The sequence below is a fragment of the Arachis hypogaea genome, chromosome 13 (genome assembly GCF_003086295.3).
Source record: "Arachis hypogaea cultivar Tifrunner chromosome 13, arahy.Tifrunner.gnm2.J5K5, whole genome shotgun sequence".
Taxonomy (NCBI): Eukaryota; Viridiplantae; Streptophyta; class Magnoliopsida; order Fabales; family Fabaceae; genus Arachis; species Arachis hypogaea.
Window position 1 is genome coordinate 139,501,145 of NC_092048.1, and position 19,014 is coordinate 139,520,158.

Sequence of the window (19,014 nt, forward strand, 5' to 3'; positions counted from 1 at the left end):
ATTTGTATAATGTGTACAATGAGTTATTTATTTGGTCTAATATGAGTTAAAAAATGAATATATAGTGTAAAATATTACTAATTTTTCAAACACAATACACTCATACTATCCAGAATAATCATCCGAGTATTAGGGATAATAAATATCTGATATCCTACTGAATTAAACATTTCTATACCCCATTGTACACATTGTATAAATACGGCTCCCTATATTTCCTCTAATAAAAAAGAACTTCAGGAGTTTGTTGGCATTTATGACAGATATCAAACATTGTAAAACTACAATAAAATCAGAACTCAATAGTAAAAACCCATTATAAAAACAAAGCCAAACCAAAAACTAATATTTTTCTGACACTTGCAATTTGCAAACACCAGTCATAATAATTTATATGCTTTAAAATTACATAAAACTTAACCTTTCTTTCTAAAAGAAACCTATCAAACTCTTCAAATATATATAATATAATATAATATCATTTCTGTTTAACCATAAGGACCAAACAACACAATTGCAAAGAAGATACTTCGTTCCTTCTTTTTTTCCACTTGGTATCCATCCAAAAACGGGGCAACACTCAAAGAAGCAAAACATGCTTTGCCATCATGCCATTGGGGCCAGGGTTTTGGACTTCTAAGACTTGCTTGACTAATTAGTACAGAGTTTATGGAGATTCCCAAAGATAACGTTTAAATTCGTGTAACCTGGTTAAGGAAAGGAAAGTAAACACCTACTAACTACTTTACCAACCCTCCTAATTAAAGGACTTCATATGTGAACTTCTAACTGGGGCTTAGAATTTTCATGTACAAGACTTATTCAGCTTAGAATTTGCTCGTTGAAGTAATTTACAGTCATTATTAATTAGCACGAACTATTCACATGAAATTGTGGTTGCAGGAACCATAAATCGTATTCACATCTACGCTAGAAAAAATAGCCACCTTACGAACCAATAGCCATTTTTTATTTTTGGTTTTTTTCGCGGTGTTTCTTAATCTAACAAATTAAGAACTAATTCATTATGAATTGAAACTTCATTTAGCGGCTTGTCGCTCACAAATAGATTGCTGTGTACAAGACAAGATCTAAATTCTCGACACTTGTTTAAACGAATGAATGAGCTAACTACTCGATCAATTCAAGTCGGTCAATCAATTAAGAGTGAATACCCCATCCGACCCTTGACAATTATCTCGAAAGGACAACGAGGCCCCCAAGAAAAAAAACACCCAATCCGACCCCTGATAATTTTTTTTTGGGACTGATTAGCCCCTGTGCAAAAAAAATAACATTAATTTTTTTTTGGCACAAGGGCCTCGTTGTCCTTTCGAGGTAATTGTCAGGGGCCGGGTTGAGTTTTTTTTGTCAGGGGCCGAGTTGGAGTTTTTTTTTTGTCAGGAGCCTCGTTGTCTTTCGAGGGGCTGATTTGGGTTTTTCTCATCAATTTAACATTGATATGGGAAGTTTTCTTTAACCCGTTTGGGTTCTTTGATTCAGTTGGGCCAAGTGGTAATCCAGTTCTTATTTGAGTGTTGACTCCGTCTACATTTTTGTAAGATGACTTTGTCACTTCAATTGTGAGTGCCATTTTACGTCGAAAGACTTATAGTCATACATGTTCCTTGACCCACTCCCGACCATGTCCTTGTTCATTGCATTTTTAGAATTTCATATTAGGGTATAACATTTTACTCTCAAAATGATGAATATAGAATAAATTAACATATTTTTATGTTGATAATTAAAATTCTCTATGTATGATTTCCATTCATATTGTATTTATAGAAAAATGATTTTGTTTTTTAAGGAAAGTACCTAAATATTAACTCTAGACTTTATTTAAAAATAGTTTAAATAACACTATCCAAAAAACCAATCACTGTAGAGAAAAAAAGTAAAGGGAGATAAGAAGAGTTTGAAGTTTGGAAGGGTTTGAGTTGATTTGCTATTGGAAGAGGTTAAATCAATTCAAAGATAAGGTGAGAATTTTCTGAAGAAAAAAAAAAGTTGAGAATTTGAGGTTCCACATAATGAGGAGGAAGATGTTGATTTGAAAATTTAACATTTCGTACAGTCTTAATATTTGGATATAAGATGATTTTAATTTTTGTAGACAATTTTGTCAAGATTTGCATCTTTTATGTCACCACAAATAGTAATTTATTCTAAAATAATATAAAGAATATAATCCTGTTAGCCAGAAAGATTATTATTATTATTATTATTATTATTATTATTATTATTATTTTAGCTAATAATTGAAAAAATTTTCAAGTTTTTAATATATTTGTTATGTATTTATATTAAGTAAAATATTTTAAAAAATTTACTACTACTACTAATAATAATCTTAATATATATTTTTAAGACACATTTTAACTAACAAAAATATCTAAAAAATAATAAAAAAGTTAGTCTAAAATAGTTCAAAATGATCATATTATGTATTATTAATGATCGCTTGTATTATTTTGCATTCTTTAGTTACTATTAGAATAATTATATAATATTAAATGAAATAAGTATGTAATTATAAATGTTACAAATATAAAATTAGATAAAATAATTTTAAATTATTTTCTTCCTGACAATTAACATTACCGTTTACCTAAATTATTTATTTATTTATTTATTGTTTTTTACATTGGCAACCAAATAAGTTCGGTAAGAAAAAAGAGTATCCAGTTAAAGTGTATAGTGAGAACATTTATTTATCTTTGTCAATTTTATTATTGGATGTCAATATAAGAAAAATGTCGAAATTAAGGCTTAATATAATAGTGTAGTGTTATGGCTTATTTAAAAACTTTTAGACTCTAATATATATATATATAAAAAAAAAACACTTTTAGACTCTCCAAACTCAATAAACAGAGAATCACAAAATTATAATGCCCAATATAAGTGATAGTTGTTTGAGTTGCTTATGTGTCACGTCCCGAATTCGATTTTATAGCTTAAGATCGACGTGTATGTAGAGTTAAAAATTAATTGTTGGCTCTCGGTTGATGGATACTAAAAAATTTATGCCTAGTAACAAAAAGAAAAAAAGGAAGAAAAATAAAGAATCACAACAATATTCTGCAAAATTATTCTTAAAAATCTAAAACCCCAATTAAATCACAATTAATAAAACTCTTCAATTTGAAAAATAATGGTAAGAAAAATAATTTAAAAGATTCTTATTAAGAAAAGTAATAAATTAATTATAATCTTAATTGTATTATATTATAAACATCTCAAAGACAAAGTTGGTCATTAACACAATTCAAGTTTGACTTCCCTTTTTGGCTAAAGTTTATTATATGAGAACTTGGCTGCTTCTGCGTTATAACTTATAACAGAGACGGTGGATGTTGAAATTGAGTACACATACTCATATCCATACACATACATACATACATACATACATACATACATACATACATCACCATTTGAAAAAAAAGAGAATCTCCATCACTATAAATAGATAATATCTTAAGCCTGCATTGCATGAAATCCAAACCAAATAAACAATAAAGCATGGGTTTGTTTTCTGAAGCACTTGTACTTCATTTTCCCTTATTAATCACCCTCCTCCTTCACAACCATGTGGTTGGTGTATCATCCACCACAGATAAAGAAACCTTGATCACACTCAAGTCTCAGCTCAGTGATGACACTTCCAACAAACTATCTTCTTGGAACCAGAACACTTCCCCATGCAGCAACTGGACTGGTGTCAAGTGTAACAAACTAAGCCAAAGAGTAACTAGCCTTGATCTTTCAGGGTTAGGACTCTCAGGTCAATTGAGCTCTTCCATTGGCAACCTCATCCGTTTAAGAGTTCTCAACATGAGCTCTAACAATATTGAAGGAGTGATTCCTTCTAACATCACCCTCTTGACTCAGCTCCAGATTCTTGATTTATCATCAAACAAGATTGTGAGCAGAATTCCCACAGACATTGGAAGCTTGAGGAATCTTCAAGTCTTGAAGTTGGGAAAGAATAATCTGCATGGTGCAATTCCAGCTTCTCTGGGAAACATTTCTTCCCTCAGGAATATCAGTCTTGGCACCAATTATCTCAGCGGCTGGATTCCAAGTGACTTGGGAAGGCTCAAGAATCTGATAGAGCTTGATCTCACTATCAACAATCTCACAGGGACTGTTCCACCAGTTATATATAACATAACTTCCCTTGTTAACTTGGCCTTGGCTGCAAACTCCTTCTGGGGTGAGCTTCCTCAAGATGTTGGTCATACACTTCCAAATCTCTTGGTGTTCAACTTCTGCTTCAACAGATTCACCGGTGGGATTCCGGCTTCTCTGCACAACCTCACTAACATTAGGGTCATCCGAATGGCTCACAACCTCTTGGAAGGGACAGTGCCACCTGGTCTAGGAAATTTGCCATTCCTGCGCATGTATAACATTGGATACAACAAGATAGTTAGCTCTCAAGGAAGAGGTTTGGATTACATTATTCATTCTTTGACAAACAGCACCAAACTCAACTTCCTTGCGATCGATGGTAACAGGTTGGAAGGTGTGATTCCTGAAGCCATTGGTGACCTCTCCAAGAATCTCTCAATATTATACATGGGAGGGAATAGAATCAATGGAAGCATACCCTCTTCCATTGGCCATCTTAGTGGCATGAGATTGTTGAACTTGAGCTACAATTTGATCACCGGAGAAATCCCACAAGAGTTAGGCCAATTAGAGGATCTACAAGAGCTGATTCTAGCTGGAAATCAGCTATCTGGTACCATTCCAAAGTCTCTTGGTAATCTCCTTAACTTAAACCAGATTGATCTTTCAAGAAATGAACTTGTGGATACAATACCAAGTAATTTTGGGAACTTTCAAAGCCTGCTCTATATGGACTTATCCAGCAACAAACTCAGTGGAAGCATACCTGGGGAGATACTCAATCTCCAAACTTTGAGCAAGGTTTTAAATTTGTCAATGAACCTCTTGAGTGGACCAATACCTCAAGTTGGGAATTTGATCAGTGTTGCCACCATAGACTTTTCCATCAACAAATTGTATGGTGAGATTCCCAGCTCATTTAGCAATTGCCTGAGTTTGGAAAAATTGTCTCTAGCAAAGAATATGCTTTCAGGTCCCATTCCAAGTACTCTTGGAGATGTGAAAGGTTTGGGAACTTTGGACCTGTCCTGCAACCAACTCTCAGGATCCATTCCTGGTGAACTTCAAAATCTACATGCCCTTCAGCTTTTAAACCTCTCTTATAATGATTTAGAGGGAGCCATTCCTAATGGTGGAGTATTCCAGAATCTCTCTGCTGTCCATTTAGAAGGTAATACAAAACTCTGCTTGCATTTCTCATGTGTGCCTCATGGCCATGAAAGAAGGACCGTCTACATCATCGTAGCCTTGGTGGTGACATTGATACTATGTCTCACAATTGGCTTGATACTATACATAAAGAACAGAAGAGTCAAGGTAACATCGGCGGCAGCATCTGAGCTGTTAAAGCCTCATGCTCCGATGATCTCTTGTGATGAACTTCGTCAGGCAACTGACGAGTTCAGCCAGGAAAATTTAATAGGATCTGGGAGCTTTGGCTCAGTATATCGAGGCCTTCTACGCGAGGGAAGTATTGTTGCTGTGAAAGTGCTTAACATTCTAAGAACTGGTTCTCTGAAGAGTTTCTTTGCTGAGTGTGAGGCTATGAAGAACTCAAGGCACAGAAATCTGGTTAAGGTGATCACATCTTGCTCTAGTGTTGACTTCAAGAACAATGAGTTTCTGGCTTTGGTTTATGAGTACATGAGCAATGGGAGCTTAGATGACTGGATTAAAGGGAGGAGAAAGCATGCAAATGGAAATGGTTTGAAGCTTATGGAGAGACTGAATATAGCTATTGACACAGCTTGTGCATTGGATTACCTGCACAATGATAGTGAAATTCCAATTGTGCATTGTGATTTGAAGCCTAGCAACATTCTCTTGGATGATGACATGACTGCCAAGGTTGGAGACTTTGGATTGGCTAGGTTGCTGATTGAAAGATCAACAAATAATCAAGTCTCCATTAGCTCCACTCATGTCCTTAAGGGTTCAATTGGTTACATTCCACCAGGTTAGTAGCCTAACAACATCTTTAATTGAATAACAGATCATGAAAGATTCTTTTGAATGCTTTGTTTAACCAAAAGGGTACTTGAAATGCAGAGTATGGATGGGGAGAGAAACCATCTTCAGCTGGAGATGTGTACAGTTTTGGGATAGTGTTACTTGAGCTGTTCTCCGGGAAGAGCCCGACAGATGAGTGCTTCGCCGGTGGCCTAAGCCTAACAAGATGGGTGCAATCAGCATACAAAGTAAAGAAATTGGAGGTCATTGATCCTCGGCTGATCTCCCTCATTTCTGATGATGATCATGATCCTGCTGAAGGTCCAAATCCACAACTCTATTGTCTGGATGGAATTCTTGGAGTTGGTCTGTCCTGTGCTGCAGACACCCCAGATGCGAGAATTGGCATTCGAGAAGCTCTTCGCCAACTAAAAGCACTTAGAGACTCTTTTTTGAAGAACAATGACAGTAAGAATGCTGCAGCTACTAGCAAACGTTACTACCAAGTTTCAACAAAATGAATTCATGGAAAGTACTCGTATGACTCGAGGTTGGCACCATTTTATCTCTTTTGCAGCTACACTTCACAAATAATGGTCAAGTTGTAACTTGATATTGAAATCTTGCCATAGAACATATATAGCATGGTACTTTCGTAGAATATAAATGACAGAACGTAATAATTCTCCATAGAAAAGAGAATGAAACACTTAGTATGTAAGCATCTCTTATATATATAAATGTCGCCATATTTGTTTCTCTGTTGTTAAGGTTTATTCTTAATGGAAAATAATGTCACATTTCGGCAAAATTTTCCCAACATATAGACATAAGGTTTATGGATTTTACATACGATATAACTATAAATGAATAAGGTGACTACTATATTAATGTATATATGAATAACACGGCTGCCTGCTGCTGCTATACTCTACTTATAGCAATTTTTGATAATTTTTGACATTCAAATTGTCATCTGGAGAAATTATTGTTTCTTTCTTAAAATTTGTATTTTGTCGTAGTCCACACAAATACCAATCATAATTTTGAAGAGTGAAAGCATAAGGGGGAAAAAATTCTGTTATGGGCACCGCATAAGATATGCTTCTTTGCATGCTCAGTCATAAACATAGAGCAACACAGGTATTCTAAACTCAAGGGTTATTACATCTAGTGCCACTTCCAACACAATGTAGGCTAGCCCGGGTGTGTACCAGACCAGTATATAAATGGAATCAATCTCTGGTTTTTGTATCCGGTACACATCCATGCTATTTAACCTGTGTTGTGTAGCATTATTTGTAACATCTACATAACTGCACAGGAATTTAAAAAAAGAACATCCTTATCAAACCTTGTAAGCTAAGAAAAGACAGATGAAAAATCAAAAATTGAAATGACTTGCTAAAGAAGTAAAAGACACTAATCCTGTTAGCTTGTAGTGATGTTATATTTATATGAGATTTTAGTGATGACTGACACAGGAATATTTACAACATGACCTTGATTACCAAATAGCCCAATCCTTCCAAAGCTTGCAGCAGTGCTGTTGCTGGTTGCATTGAAGATCACAGTTAAGACTTGTCTCTCCCCATTGGCAAGAGAGAAGTGAGTTGGCGACACATTCACTGAAACACCATATGGATTACTCCAACCAACACCGTAAGTTTCATTCCCAGCAATGTTTTGGAATGTTCTCTGGACAACTCTAGTTTGGTTTAACTTTGCTATTGTGATTGAGGGAATGTTCAGATCAGGGCCATATAAAGTAGAGTTATAAAGCAAACAGTTTTGATTGGTGTAGTTTAGCACTGTCGGAGCTGAGCCATTGATAGCACATAGAAATGACATATAATCCTCATAACCTACAAAGCCAAAGACATATATAAACATGTAAAGACACCAATCTATTGTTTCACTAAGTTTTGTTTGAAGATCCCAGTGCACCTTTTGAGTGACTTACTGGAATCAAAAAGCAATCCCGGATCTAATGCTGAAGTAGCATTCACAAAACCGCTTCCCATGTCGAAGGGAGTTGCAGGAGATTGGCTTAAGTCTGGAGAGGCATATGACCGCTGAGCCATTATTGGCTTACCAATGCTGTCATACAGAGAAGCTGTGGTGGAAAGAGCAGACGCAATGGCTGCAGGACTGAAATGGGGGAACTTTTGCTTAATGAGTGCAGCAAGACCGGCAACATGAGGTGCAGCCATGCTTGTGCCAGACATTAAAGCAAAATTCTCACCTAAAAATTCACCAAACCAATTGGAGATCAGATAGTAAAAAATTCACCATAACAATAAAAATAGTAACAGATTATAAATTTGTAATAGAAAAGGGTGTCATGTTTTAACTTGAAAGAAACCTAAAAATCATTTGTGTTTTGTTTTTCTACTAAAAGCTAGCTATACTTATTTATAAACCTAGGAATTCAGCTGAATCAGTGGAAAGAGAACTCCAAGCTGCCCATATAAAGTTTCCAGGAGCAATCAAATTGGGTTTCAAAATATCAGCTTCATGAGGAAGACTGTCCTGAGGATCTGGTCCTCTAGCAGAGTAATACATAACCTTTGGAGCATCATTGCTATAGTTTGCTTTTAGTCCACCGCAGATGCTAGCAACAGCCCCTAGTTTAACAACTTTCTTTGAAGTCTCATCTATTTCAAGTGAAGAATTGTAGTATTGCAGTAATATCTGTCCAATTGAAATTTGTGGGAGAGGGGATCATTTTAGTATTTATGAGATTAAGAACTCAATGAGTGCATCAAATATGGTATGCACAGAATATAAAATACACATGTATATTTAATCCTGCATATAAAAGGAAGAAATGAATAACTTCACCTTGGAATCATTTGCAGATGCAATTATTATGCCAGCCATTTTCATTGGAACTGGGTTAAGCTGAAAACTAGTCACAAGAGGGTCCATGCAGAAAACAAGACCAATTGCACTAAGATTCTTGGCCATTTCTAAGGCACTCTTGATGGTGGATAGCCCAACCACAAATCGGATCGTATAGCTACAGATCAGGATGTTTCCCTGTACCAAATCCTGATTGAATTTACTTGCATCTTGACACTCACCCACATACATATCATCTTTAACTGTTGTGTCATTGTTCAAAGCATGATGCGCATGAACCAGTTTATACATTATGTTTTTAGGTGTTCCAGCTGTGGAAAGTCACAGAAGAAATATGTAAAAATTGGGTAGTAAACAAATACCAATATCCGTATTGATAAAGTAAATTATAATGCACATATTAGCAATTCAATTATATTATTTACAAATGGAATGTGTGACAAATTGTGAGGGAATTTCATCAATGAAACATGGTTACTGAGAAATCTTTATAGACAACAAGAACTGGTTCTCAACAATATAGTGAATGAATGAGTGAAGATCTCAGATATCTGTATTGTTCTTCCTAGCTGTTCATCAACCAGTGAAAGATAGCAACTTAGTACATTTTAAATCAGCAATATCAACGGAATAAGAATGCAGAGATGCACTATGCTTATATCTCATGCAGTGCAATAAGTACAAGCACTGAAAAGCATCCTATATATGATGTAAATATGGTAAGGAAATTTGGCGAAATGGGATTCTTTTTAAAATATCGCTAAGTTAGATACTACAAATTCCTCAACCAGCTGAGAATGTTCAAAGAAAAGTTAAGCTTTTCCACAACTGAAACTTCAAAACAAAGAACAACTCCGTTTTTGTGATTTTTACAAAAACATTACATAACTAAGCCAGCCTACCAACTCCTACCAACACATATATAAGCCAAGAACACTCCTAGAAAGTTTGGAACCTTGATTCATGCAGAAATCCTGTTTTGAACAGAAAATATTTCCTAATGTATCATGATTCCAAAACTAATGATAGAACACAGCGAAAAAGAAAATAAAATAAAAAGAAATGGTTTGCTCTATGCTTTTCTATATTAAACATGTAAGTTTCACCTTGAAGCTCTTGATTATAAGGTAAGAAATCAACTAAAATACTTGGCATTTCTCTGGAAAATAAGGAATAGCTAACCAGGATTAGAGTAAAAAAAAAAACCTACGTGCGAGTCCAACTCCAGGTATGGTCATATTATTTCCAAGAATGATGGAATTGCTATAAAGTCGATCATGAGAGGCTGCTCCAACAGTAAAGATCCATGGACTGAAGGAGGACATGCTCATAGGTGAGGGTCCAGTATTGCCAGCAGCTTGCACTACAAATATACCAGCTTTTACAGCTGATAGTAATGACATGTCTATTGGATTGAAGAAAGTTGCAATACCAGGAGGGCGCCTATTTGGAGTGATTGACAAGCATATTATGTCAACCATGTCCTGAGCTGCCTGTAAATGATGAACCATACTTGTAAGCCTTACCAGATATATATAGAATTGACGATGCACTTGACGTGAATAATATTTTTAAGGCAAAAGAAAATTATCTTTAAACTATTATATTCAAGACCAAGAAGTAGCGTTGTAAAAGTCAATGAATGACATTGTAAATTCCAATACAGTCTATTGAAAAAATGAACTTCTGCAAAAGTAGTATGAAGCTAGTAAAAAGGCCCTTGTTAAATGGATAACAATAGCTATATAGTTAACAAGTCATTCATCACATATTTCTCATTAAAAGGTACAAGGCAAAAGAGCATAAATCAACGATAATTATACAAAAGAGTAGAATATGCCAACAACTGACCTTTTAACAAATAGAATTATCATATATTGCAGACAAAAACATATTATGTTGGCAATGCATCATTTATCAATACATGTACCTGGTCAATAGCTGCAACAACATCTGCAGCAAATCCACCAAACCTCTTGTATAATGCCTTGTAGACAGCAATGCTGTAAAAGATTGAAATTAAACACATTCATAAATCACACAAAGAAAAAAAGCAGTCAGCTAGCCAGTGCACAAGCATCCCCCGTTAACGCATGGTCCAAGGCTAGAATAGATAAAATGTTGCTCCAAGGCTCCCTTTCACATTCATAAATCACATAAACAAGATTAAAACAAAAGAATTGATTATGCTCATCTGAAAATATTAGAAATCCAGGCTAGATAAATAAAATGTCTGTTTTCAGATTAAAAAAATAAATAAATAATGAAATTGTCTCTATAATACTGAAAATGCAGAATAACTTATTAAAGGGATAAATTGTTTTTTGTTGCCAGAAAACTATGTGGAGACAAAAATAAGCATAACAATCTTATGTCAACTAAAATAGAAGTAATAAAAAAACACAAGGCTTAGAGAAAATAAGCAACAATGTAGATAAGAATGGGTTGGCACTGATCAAGTTGTAGAGCACTTGATTAAGGACCAATTCAAATAAATTCTTAAGTTCTTGGTGAAGGTACGCAATAAGTTTACATCCCTGATAGAGTGCAACTATAGGATGAAGCAGAACAATGCAAAACTCCAGATACTGAATTATCATACATGAAATGCATTACTAATCATGACACAACTTTTTTAAATCAGATAGTTTGAAATTAGTTACTGCGAACGGGGAGCCATCCCACTAGCATTTCCAAAATGATGCCCAGCAACGACCACTGGAATCCCATAGTTTCCTGATGAAATAGAAGCTGTGTGCCTGTAATTGTAGATACATCAGAATGGATAATTAGTAGAAGAAAGATTGACAAGTCAAAGTTTACCGGTGCAACCACTTAACGTAACTATTATGCTGAGAACGTGTGATTGAAAAAACAATGAGACATAAGATCCATTTGGAAATGCCAAAAACTCACGTGCCATGGCCATCGCCATCAAATGGAGAAGCATAGTCCTCACTTGAATTAAATATTCCTCTGGTTATAGCAGACGCTGCGAAATGACGGGCCGCAACGAGCTTCCTATTGCAAGAACCAGATGGAAAATCCTGTGTAACCTCACAGATGCCGGAGAAATTTGCAGGAACAGGGTATGGATGTTCAGATTTATCATCTTGGAAACTGGGGTGTGTAGGATCAATGCCAGTGTCAATAAAACCAATGGTGATTCCTTCTCCAGCAGTTTCAAACCCACCTGCTTCAACCCAAGCTCCCTTTGGCAGACCCAAAAATTGTGGCGTATGGGTGGTTGCAGTTCTGACAGAGAAATCCAAAACCACATTTGACACTTCTCTTCTCTTTGATAGCTTCTCTGCCTTTACCATTAAGTAATTCAAAAAATGAACATGTTTCAGTTAGTCATATCACATACAGAACCAATAAGATAAGCAATAAGCATAAATGCACCAAACACAAAATGAGATAATCAAGATGGTGAAAATTAGTGTCATACCTGCTGTGGGGTAACCAACACAGCGAATCCATTAATCAGGTAATGATAGCTATAGAGCTTCAGATATTTCTCTCCTCCTAACACTTTCTTCAAAAGTGAATCATGAGCTTGGGCAATGTAATAACTGTGGCTCCTAACTGGCTTCGTAACATTTCGAAGTCTAAAAACAGCAAAATACCATATCCCTCAAATAAATGCATACATTTCACAAATAACCTCAAAAATTCTAGAAATTGGCAAAACGAAAGATAAGGAAGGATGATACAAAGTACCTAGAATTCAGAACATGGAATAAAAATATAATGATAAGTTTTTCAGGCAAACTATCCATGAACAATATACATTGTATTAAGCAATCACTTAATAATTGCATATCATCACTCCACAAATATATAACTTCCACTTCTGATTTTAACTTTTAACCAACCGGAGCGCGCGCACCGGTGGGGGGAGGGACACAGAATACTAACTCACTCCGACATCATAAGTCCTAAGAAACTGGGAAAATAAAACAAAGAAGAACAAGAGAGCCAAAAAAGGAAAAAATATGTAACTAGAAAAGAATCTAACAGTACAATTACCAAAAACATAAAAATAATCCTTCAAACATTTTTCTTTTTTAACTTGAAAGTGATGGGTTACCTTGTTCTATGGAGTCTATTTCTTCTCAAAGAAGTACCATGTCTGAAGCTGTGACTCCTTCTTGCCAACTCATCCTGATAATGAGAAGCAGGAGCTTGTCTCAGAGTAACAATGTAGACAGCACTAGCTGCATCACCTGAATCAACTTGACAAAAGGAAGGTAGTATAAGCACTCCATATAAACACAACATCCCCACATGTACCCAATAAATGTTCCCCATTTGTGTTTTGGTACAAGTATGAACAAGAAACTGAGAACAATTCTTCAGTAGCACATATAGCTCATCCTGGCAAGATTTCCCTTTAACATTTATATAATTAGATATTATTTATTCAGTGGAAGAGTCAAAATAATGCATTGTTTTATAGTTTCTCCTAGAGTCTAGCCCATGAAGCAGAAGTGGAGAAAATGAATCCAAGTGTCAACTCAACACAGAAAAAGATAAAAAGCAGTGAACTCTATTCTGTGAGATAAGAACCAGCCGAAGACACTTTTGGAGATGGGAGGGTCTGTGACTTCTATCAGTATTCATAATAGCTTAAGTATGGAAAATCTAGAACCTACCTTGGATACTGAGAAAGTTGTAACTTTAAATGCTTTGTTTATTGGCTAAGATACTACACAGAAAAAAAAAATTAACATTCCTTATTATAGTATATAGGTGGAACTAAATTGTAAATAAAGAAGCATATTTGCTAAAAGAAAAGACGGCCATCACGCTCAATTACCAATGTACATATCAGATTTGTGACATCACACGTACCAATTCTAAGCAATTTTTGAAAGAAAATTAAAAAAAAAAAATCAGTTAGGAAAGTTTTGGTGGGGCGTGTAAGGGAATTTGATGGACGGTTTGTCCAAATATTGTCTCCTAGACCAACTTTCAAATATTTAAAGCAATCCTTTTAATTTTGCCTATGCCTCAAAGAAAGTGGACACATTGTGGCTGGGTTTCGGTGGCACATAAGTGCTACTACCTTTGTGCACATGTCATAGTGATACTTAGTGATAGTGCATCACCAGTCCAATATAGCATTCTAAAACTGCATGTTTCAGAATCTTTTTTAGCCTAGTTGATTAGTTATAATTATGCGATCCACGCATGCCTCAGATAAGTTTTTTTCTTAAATGGAAAAAAAAATTCTGAACCAGAACAATATTTTAATATGAAGAAGGTTCCAGTTAAAAACAATATAGCATGTAATCTGATAATTAAAAAGATATGATGAGTGGAAAATTCATGTGCATACCCGTGCTGATGATAACATTGTTTCTTGAAAGTGATGGTAGGCCATGCTCTCATGTCGCAAAAGCACCATCTTCTTCAATCATGACCAGTTTCAGCGTTGCCCTGTTCTCTTTTAGGAACAATTGGTGATCGATCCTCACCTCCTGCATGCGTTTCAATTCAAAAAGAAAAATGTACGGTGTGAGATTCTGTCTCACCAACTCTACGATATACATTACCATATTTCGTGATTCTACTTTTGTCTTTTCCGTCTTTTTGGACCTTCAAGTTTCTATTCTTTCTTTCTTTCTGAAAAACCTAGAAAAAGAAAACATTCTAAAGTTTATAGATATATTTAGAAAGGCTCAAACGTAATTATTCTACTAAGAAAATAAGATGCAAACAATGAAACTGAAAAATGAAAATCTTGCAATTGCGTAGATAAACCCTAGTACGAAAATTGAGTGAAAAAAAAAAAAAAAAGAGGAGCTTAACATGCAATGCATAGATGAAGTAGCAGCAGAGCAAATTAAGAAATACATCTTGGAATTTATAAAGCTGAAAATGATGAAATTGCGTAGCTAAACCCTAGTGCGAAAAATGATTGGAGCAAAAAGGAAAAAAAACTTGACATGCAATGCATAATGAAGTAGTAAGAACGTAAATTAGAGGGAACGAAGTATGCAACTATGAAATAAGAGAATAAACCCTAATGTGATGAGGCTTTCACTGGAAATTAAAATGGTTGAAGCTGCTGCATGCTTATGAGTATTTGAAGAATCGTAGAACTAATGAAATCAAAGAAAAGTCTGGAATCATAATCGTATATCAAAATAAGGCCAATGCTTACTATGTAGATTGGCCAAAAATTTGTACATGTATAGATTTGAAGTGTTAAAATAAGATTGGATTTTGCCTATAACAATGAGACTCGTATTGATGGACCCACCATTTAAATTGTTGCAGAAAAAATACTGACGCCAGCAGAAAGTTTTAAAGTTTGTGTCTCATTGCAAATAAATAAAAGGGTAAATACTCTTTTCGCCTCCTGAGCATTTTAAATTGGGACATGTCGTATTTTTATCATTCAGAAACCTCAACCAGGTCCTTAACTATCAACATTAGTGGACGTATCGACCCCTGTGACCGGTTGCCAACAGGTTGCCTGAATAACGTGTCAGGTGAAGGCTGAGTTGTCAAATGTAGGTGCCACGTGTCACTAGAAATTGTTACAGGGACTAAAAACTCCCTTCCTGCCCAAACTGTTCTCAGCCCCACTGGCAACACCCTCCACTCACCACCCCTCCCCAGCACTCCTCCACCACCGCCACCGCCGTCACCACTACAACTGCCTCACAACTTTCGCAACTCATGCGAATCATCCACCTCTTCTTCTTCCTCCACAACCTCCTAAAGCTTCACCCAATGGAGGTTCTCTCTCCCGACAACACCTTCTACCACCACCACCACTATTCTTCCGCCACAACAACCACCACTAACACCACCACCGCTTCTACTTCCCAACAATCTCGAAGAACTCTTTCACCTCTCCGAGCTTCAACTCACTACTACCGCCTCACAACCTTCCTAACAATATTTTTTTGTTAGAGTAATATTGGTTCAACTCTTGCAGCATTGGAAATTCATGCTGCTCAAATGTGGGGCCATTTAAAAAGGGATGATGAAAATTTTGATGAGTTTACAAAGAAGAATAGGTTAATGGAGGTTCTATATTCTAACAATAGGGAAAGTAGAGTTAAATAGAATACACTTGCCTTTCATGTTCTTTCATTGCTGCCTATTACTGAGTTCTTGTTTTCCAACGTTGGTTTTGTGAAAGAGGTTGTGGCGTTGGTTTTGTGAAAGAGGTTGTGGAGTGAACTATGCCTTGTTTGAATAAAGATGGTGTTTTAGAAAAATTGAAGTGGTTGGTTTATGCAATGGAAGGAATTTATGATAATGAAGGTGAATTGAAGAAGATTAGGGAGTTGACAATTTTTTATGATGAAGGAAACTCATTGAGCAATCTGTTATGGTGGCTGCACAGCAGAAGAGGCCATGGAGAGTCATTGCAAGAGCAGCAAGGTTGGCTCTAATGGCTGAAGAAGTTGGCTTTATTGTTGGGAAGTAGAAGCGGTGGTGGCGTTGGTGGTGGTTGTTGTGGCGGAGGAGTAGTGGTGGTGGTGGTGGAAGGTGTTGTCGGGAGAGAGAACCTCCATTGGGTGAAGCTTTGGGAGGTTGTGGAGGAAGAAGAAGAGGTGGAGGATTCGCATGAGTTGCGAAGGTTGTGAGGCGGTTGTAGTGGTAGCGGCGGTGGCGGTAGTGGAGGAGTGCTGGGGAGGGGTGGTGGGTGGAGGGTGTTGCCGGTGGGGCTGAGAAAAGTTTGGGTAGGGAGGGGATTTTTAGTCCCTGCAACAATTTCTAGTGACACGTGGCACATACATTTGACAACTCAGCCTCCACCTGACACGTCATCCAGGCAACCTGTTGGCAACCGGTCATAGGGGTCGATACGTCCACTAATGTTGATGGTTGAGGACCTAGTTGAAGTTTCTGGATGATAAAGGTGCGACATGTCCCAATTTAAAATGCTCAGGGGCCGGAAAGAGTATTTACCCTAAATAAAAAAAAGCTTGTGTCTCATTCAAAGGCTCTTTTTTTTTAACACTTGAGAGTGTGATTTTTTATTTTTAATTTTATAAGTAAGATAAAAAAATAAATAGAAAAGAGAATAATAAAAGATAAAATTAGACATTGAATAATTTTTTTATTAGAAAAGATCCACTCTCCATTTGTTTATATATGTAAATTTTGTGTGGTACATAGTTATGGAAGTAGGTGATGCTAGACATGAATGTAGAGACAGTTTTTTTGAATTATGAAATGAAGAAAATGAACTGTCCCGATTTCTTTATTAAAGAAAAGTAAGAATACAAATAGGACTGTCCAGGAGAAAAAATCGGAGGGTGCAATTTGTACTTTTAAATTTTTTTTATTTTGAAAACAAAAATTGGATGATCCGATTTTAATATTAAAATTTTTTTAATTGTCTAAAATACAAATTGGACGGTCTAATTGGTGTACTGCAAATTTTTTTTATTTTTTAAACACAAATCCGAAAATCCAATTTATTCTTAACATCATAACTGCGTAAAACACATATACATTTTATAACTACGTCCTACACTATTTCTCTTTCATATCTAAATTAAAAAATATCATTTAAATTAGTTAATAGTTCTAATTAATATTTAATAAAAAAATTTTGTATTAGGCCCGTTACTGAAATTTTTGGATTGAACTTGGAACTAACCTTTTACGTTAGTTCAATGTTTTGTTGCCATGCTAACAAATTTTGGGTTTAAATTTAATTTATCTTGTGTAACAAAAAATACTATGGCTTTAAAATTTTATTTGGTAAAATTTTTTAATAATTTTTTTTCGTGCATAAATTTGATGTAATAGTGGAGAAAAAAAATTATAAAATGATAGTAAATAAAGCGGGTAAGCTGATTCTTATTAAATCTATTTTAAATAGTTTACCTATCTACTATCTTAGCCTATACAAAATGTCAAAAGCGGTAGCGGAGAAGTTGATCTCACTCCAAAAACGCTTCTTGTGGAGTAAAGAGAATGGGAGAAATAGAATACCACTGGTAAAATAGGAAGTGGTGATGGCTCCAAAAAAGGCAGGTGATCTGGAAATTAGAGACGCAGTAATTTGAATACAGCTTTGCTCTTTAAGTGGTGGTGGAGGTTCTCGAAAGAGGATTGTCCCCTGTGGAAGAAAGTCATCTGCTCCTGTAATAACTTGAATCCGAATGAGATGTTGTATGGTCAGCCTGTACCTACAAAGGGGCCTTTGGAAGGATATTTGTCAGTTACAAATTAGTGAGTCACATCTGAGAGAAAAAATTATCAGGGATTTGTATATGGATGTAGGGAATGGCAGAACAGTACGGTTTTTGGAGGATATCTGGTTACCTCACGGTGTTTTTAAAGAGTTATTTCCAAGGCTTTTTTCGATCTCAAACCTTAAAGGTTCTGTTATTGGGAATTGCGGATTTTTGGATGGGTTAGAGTGGATATGAAATTTTCAATGGATGAGATAGCTTTTTCAGTAGGAGTTGGCACTAGTAAACCAACTCCATCAGGTTTTACAGTCTGTTCAGCTAACATCTGAGAGGGAGGATAGAGTGGTCTGGAAATTTGATAGATCTGGTATTTATTCGACTAACTCTTTTGTGTAGGTGTTGCAGGAAGTGGTTCTCTCGGAGGAAATAACAAGCTATAGCTTCACAAGTGCAATTTGGAAGGGTTTCATTCCACCAAGGATCGAGTTATTCTATTGGTTTGTGTTGGTGGGGAGGATAAATACTAAGGACAGACTGTGTAGACTAGGTGTAATTAACCCAAATGATCGTACATGTGTCTTATGTGGTAAGTCTGTGGAGTCTGCTTTTCATTTGTTTTCTGGTTGTGAGATTTTCTAGCAGGTGTGGTGTCTTGGCTATTCACTCTTGGAAGAAAATGGACCATACTTGGTACACTCAAACAACACTTTAAAAGTTGGATGAATACTGCACCAAGAAGAGGTGAGAGGACGAGGTGGGTGATTTGTTTCTTTGCTGTTATCTGGACAATTTGGCTAGAATGGAATGATAGAATCTTCAGGAATCAAAGTTCACATGTGGTGGATATTATTAATAGATCATTCTTGTTCTCCGATGAATGGAG

The 19,014-nt window shown here is 35.8% G+C and overlaps 2 protein-coding genes and 1 long non-coding RNA gene across 3 annotated transcripts; 1 reads left to right on the forward strand and 2 right to left on the reverse strand.

The window, feature by feature from the left end:
- Positions 1-3,451: 3,451 nt before the first annotated feature.
- Positions 3,452-6,851, forward strand: LOC112792140 (uncharacterized). Its single transcript, XM_025835241.3, has 2 exons — positions 3,452-6,097; positions 6,190-6,851. Exons 1-2 carry the CDS (start codon positions 3,529-3,531, stop codon positions 6,609-6,611), a joined length of 2,991 nt encoding a protein of 996 aa, XP_025691026.1. The 5' UTR covers positions 3,452-3,528; the 3' UTR covers positions 6,612-6,851.
- A 301-nt stretch (positions 6,852-7,152) lies between these two features.
- Positions 7,153-13,853, reverse strand: LOC112792141 (subtilisin-like protease SBT2.2). The gene is made up of 10 exons (XM_025835242.3): positions 13,049-13,853; positions 12,407-12,566; positions 11,872-12,269; positions 11,619-11,714; positions 10,886-10,958; positions 10,166-10,448; positions 8,935-9,266; positions 8,514-8,784; positions 8,054-8,335; positions 7,153-7,955 (listed from the first exon to the last, which is right to left on the reverse strand). Exons 1-10 carry the CDS (start codon positions 13,267-13,269, stop codon positions 7,522-7,524), a joined length of 2,550 nt encoding a protein of 849 aa, XP_025691027.1. The 5' UTR covers positions 13,270-13,853; the 3' UTR covers positions 7,153-7,521.
- Positions 13,854-14,310: 457 nt separating this feature from the next.
- LOC140178034 (uncharacterized) lies at positions 14,311-15,227 on the reverse strand. Its single transcript, XR_011870064.1, has 3 exons — positions 15,128-15,227; positions 14,535-14,595; positions 14,311-14,441 (listed from the first exon to the last, which is right to left on the reverse strand). It is a non-coding gene; the product is annotated as an uncharacterized lncRNA (long non-coding RNA).
- Positions 15,228-19,014: the final 3,787 nt, after the last annotated feature.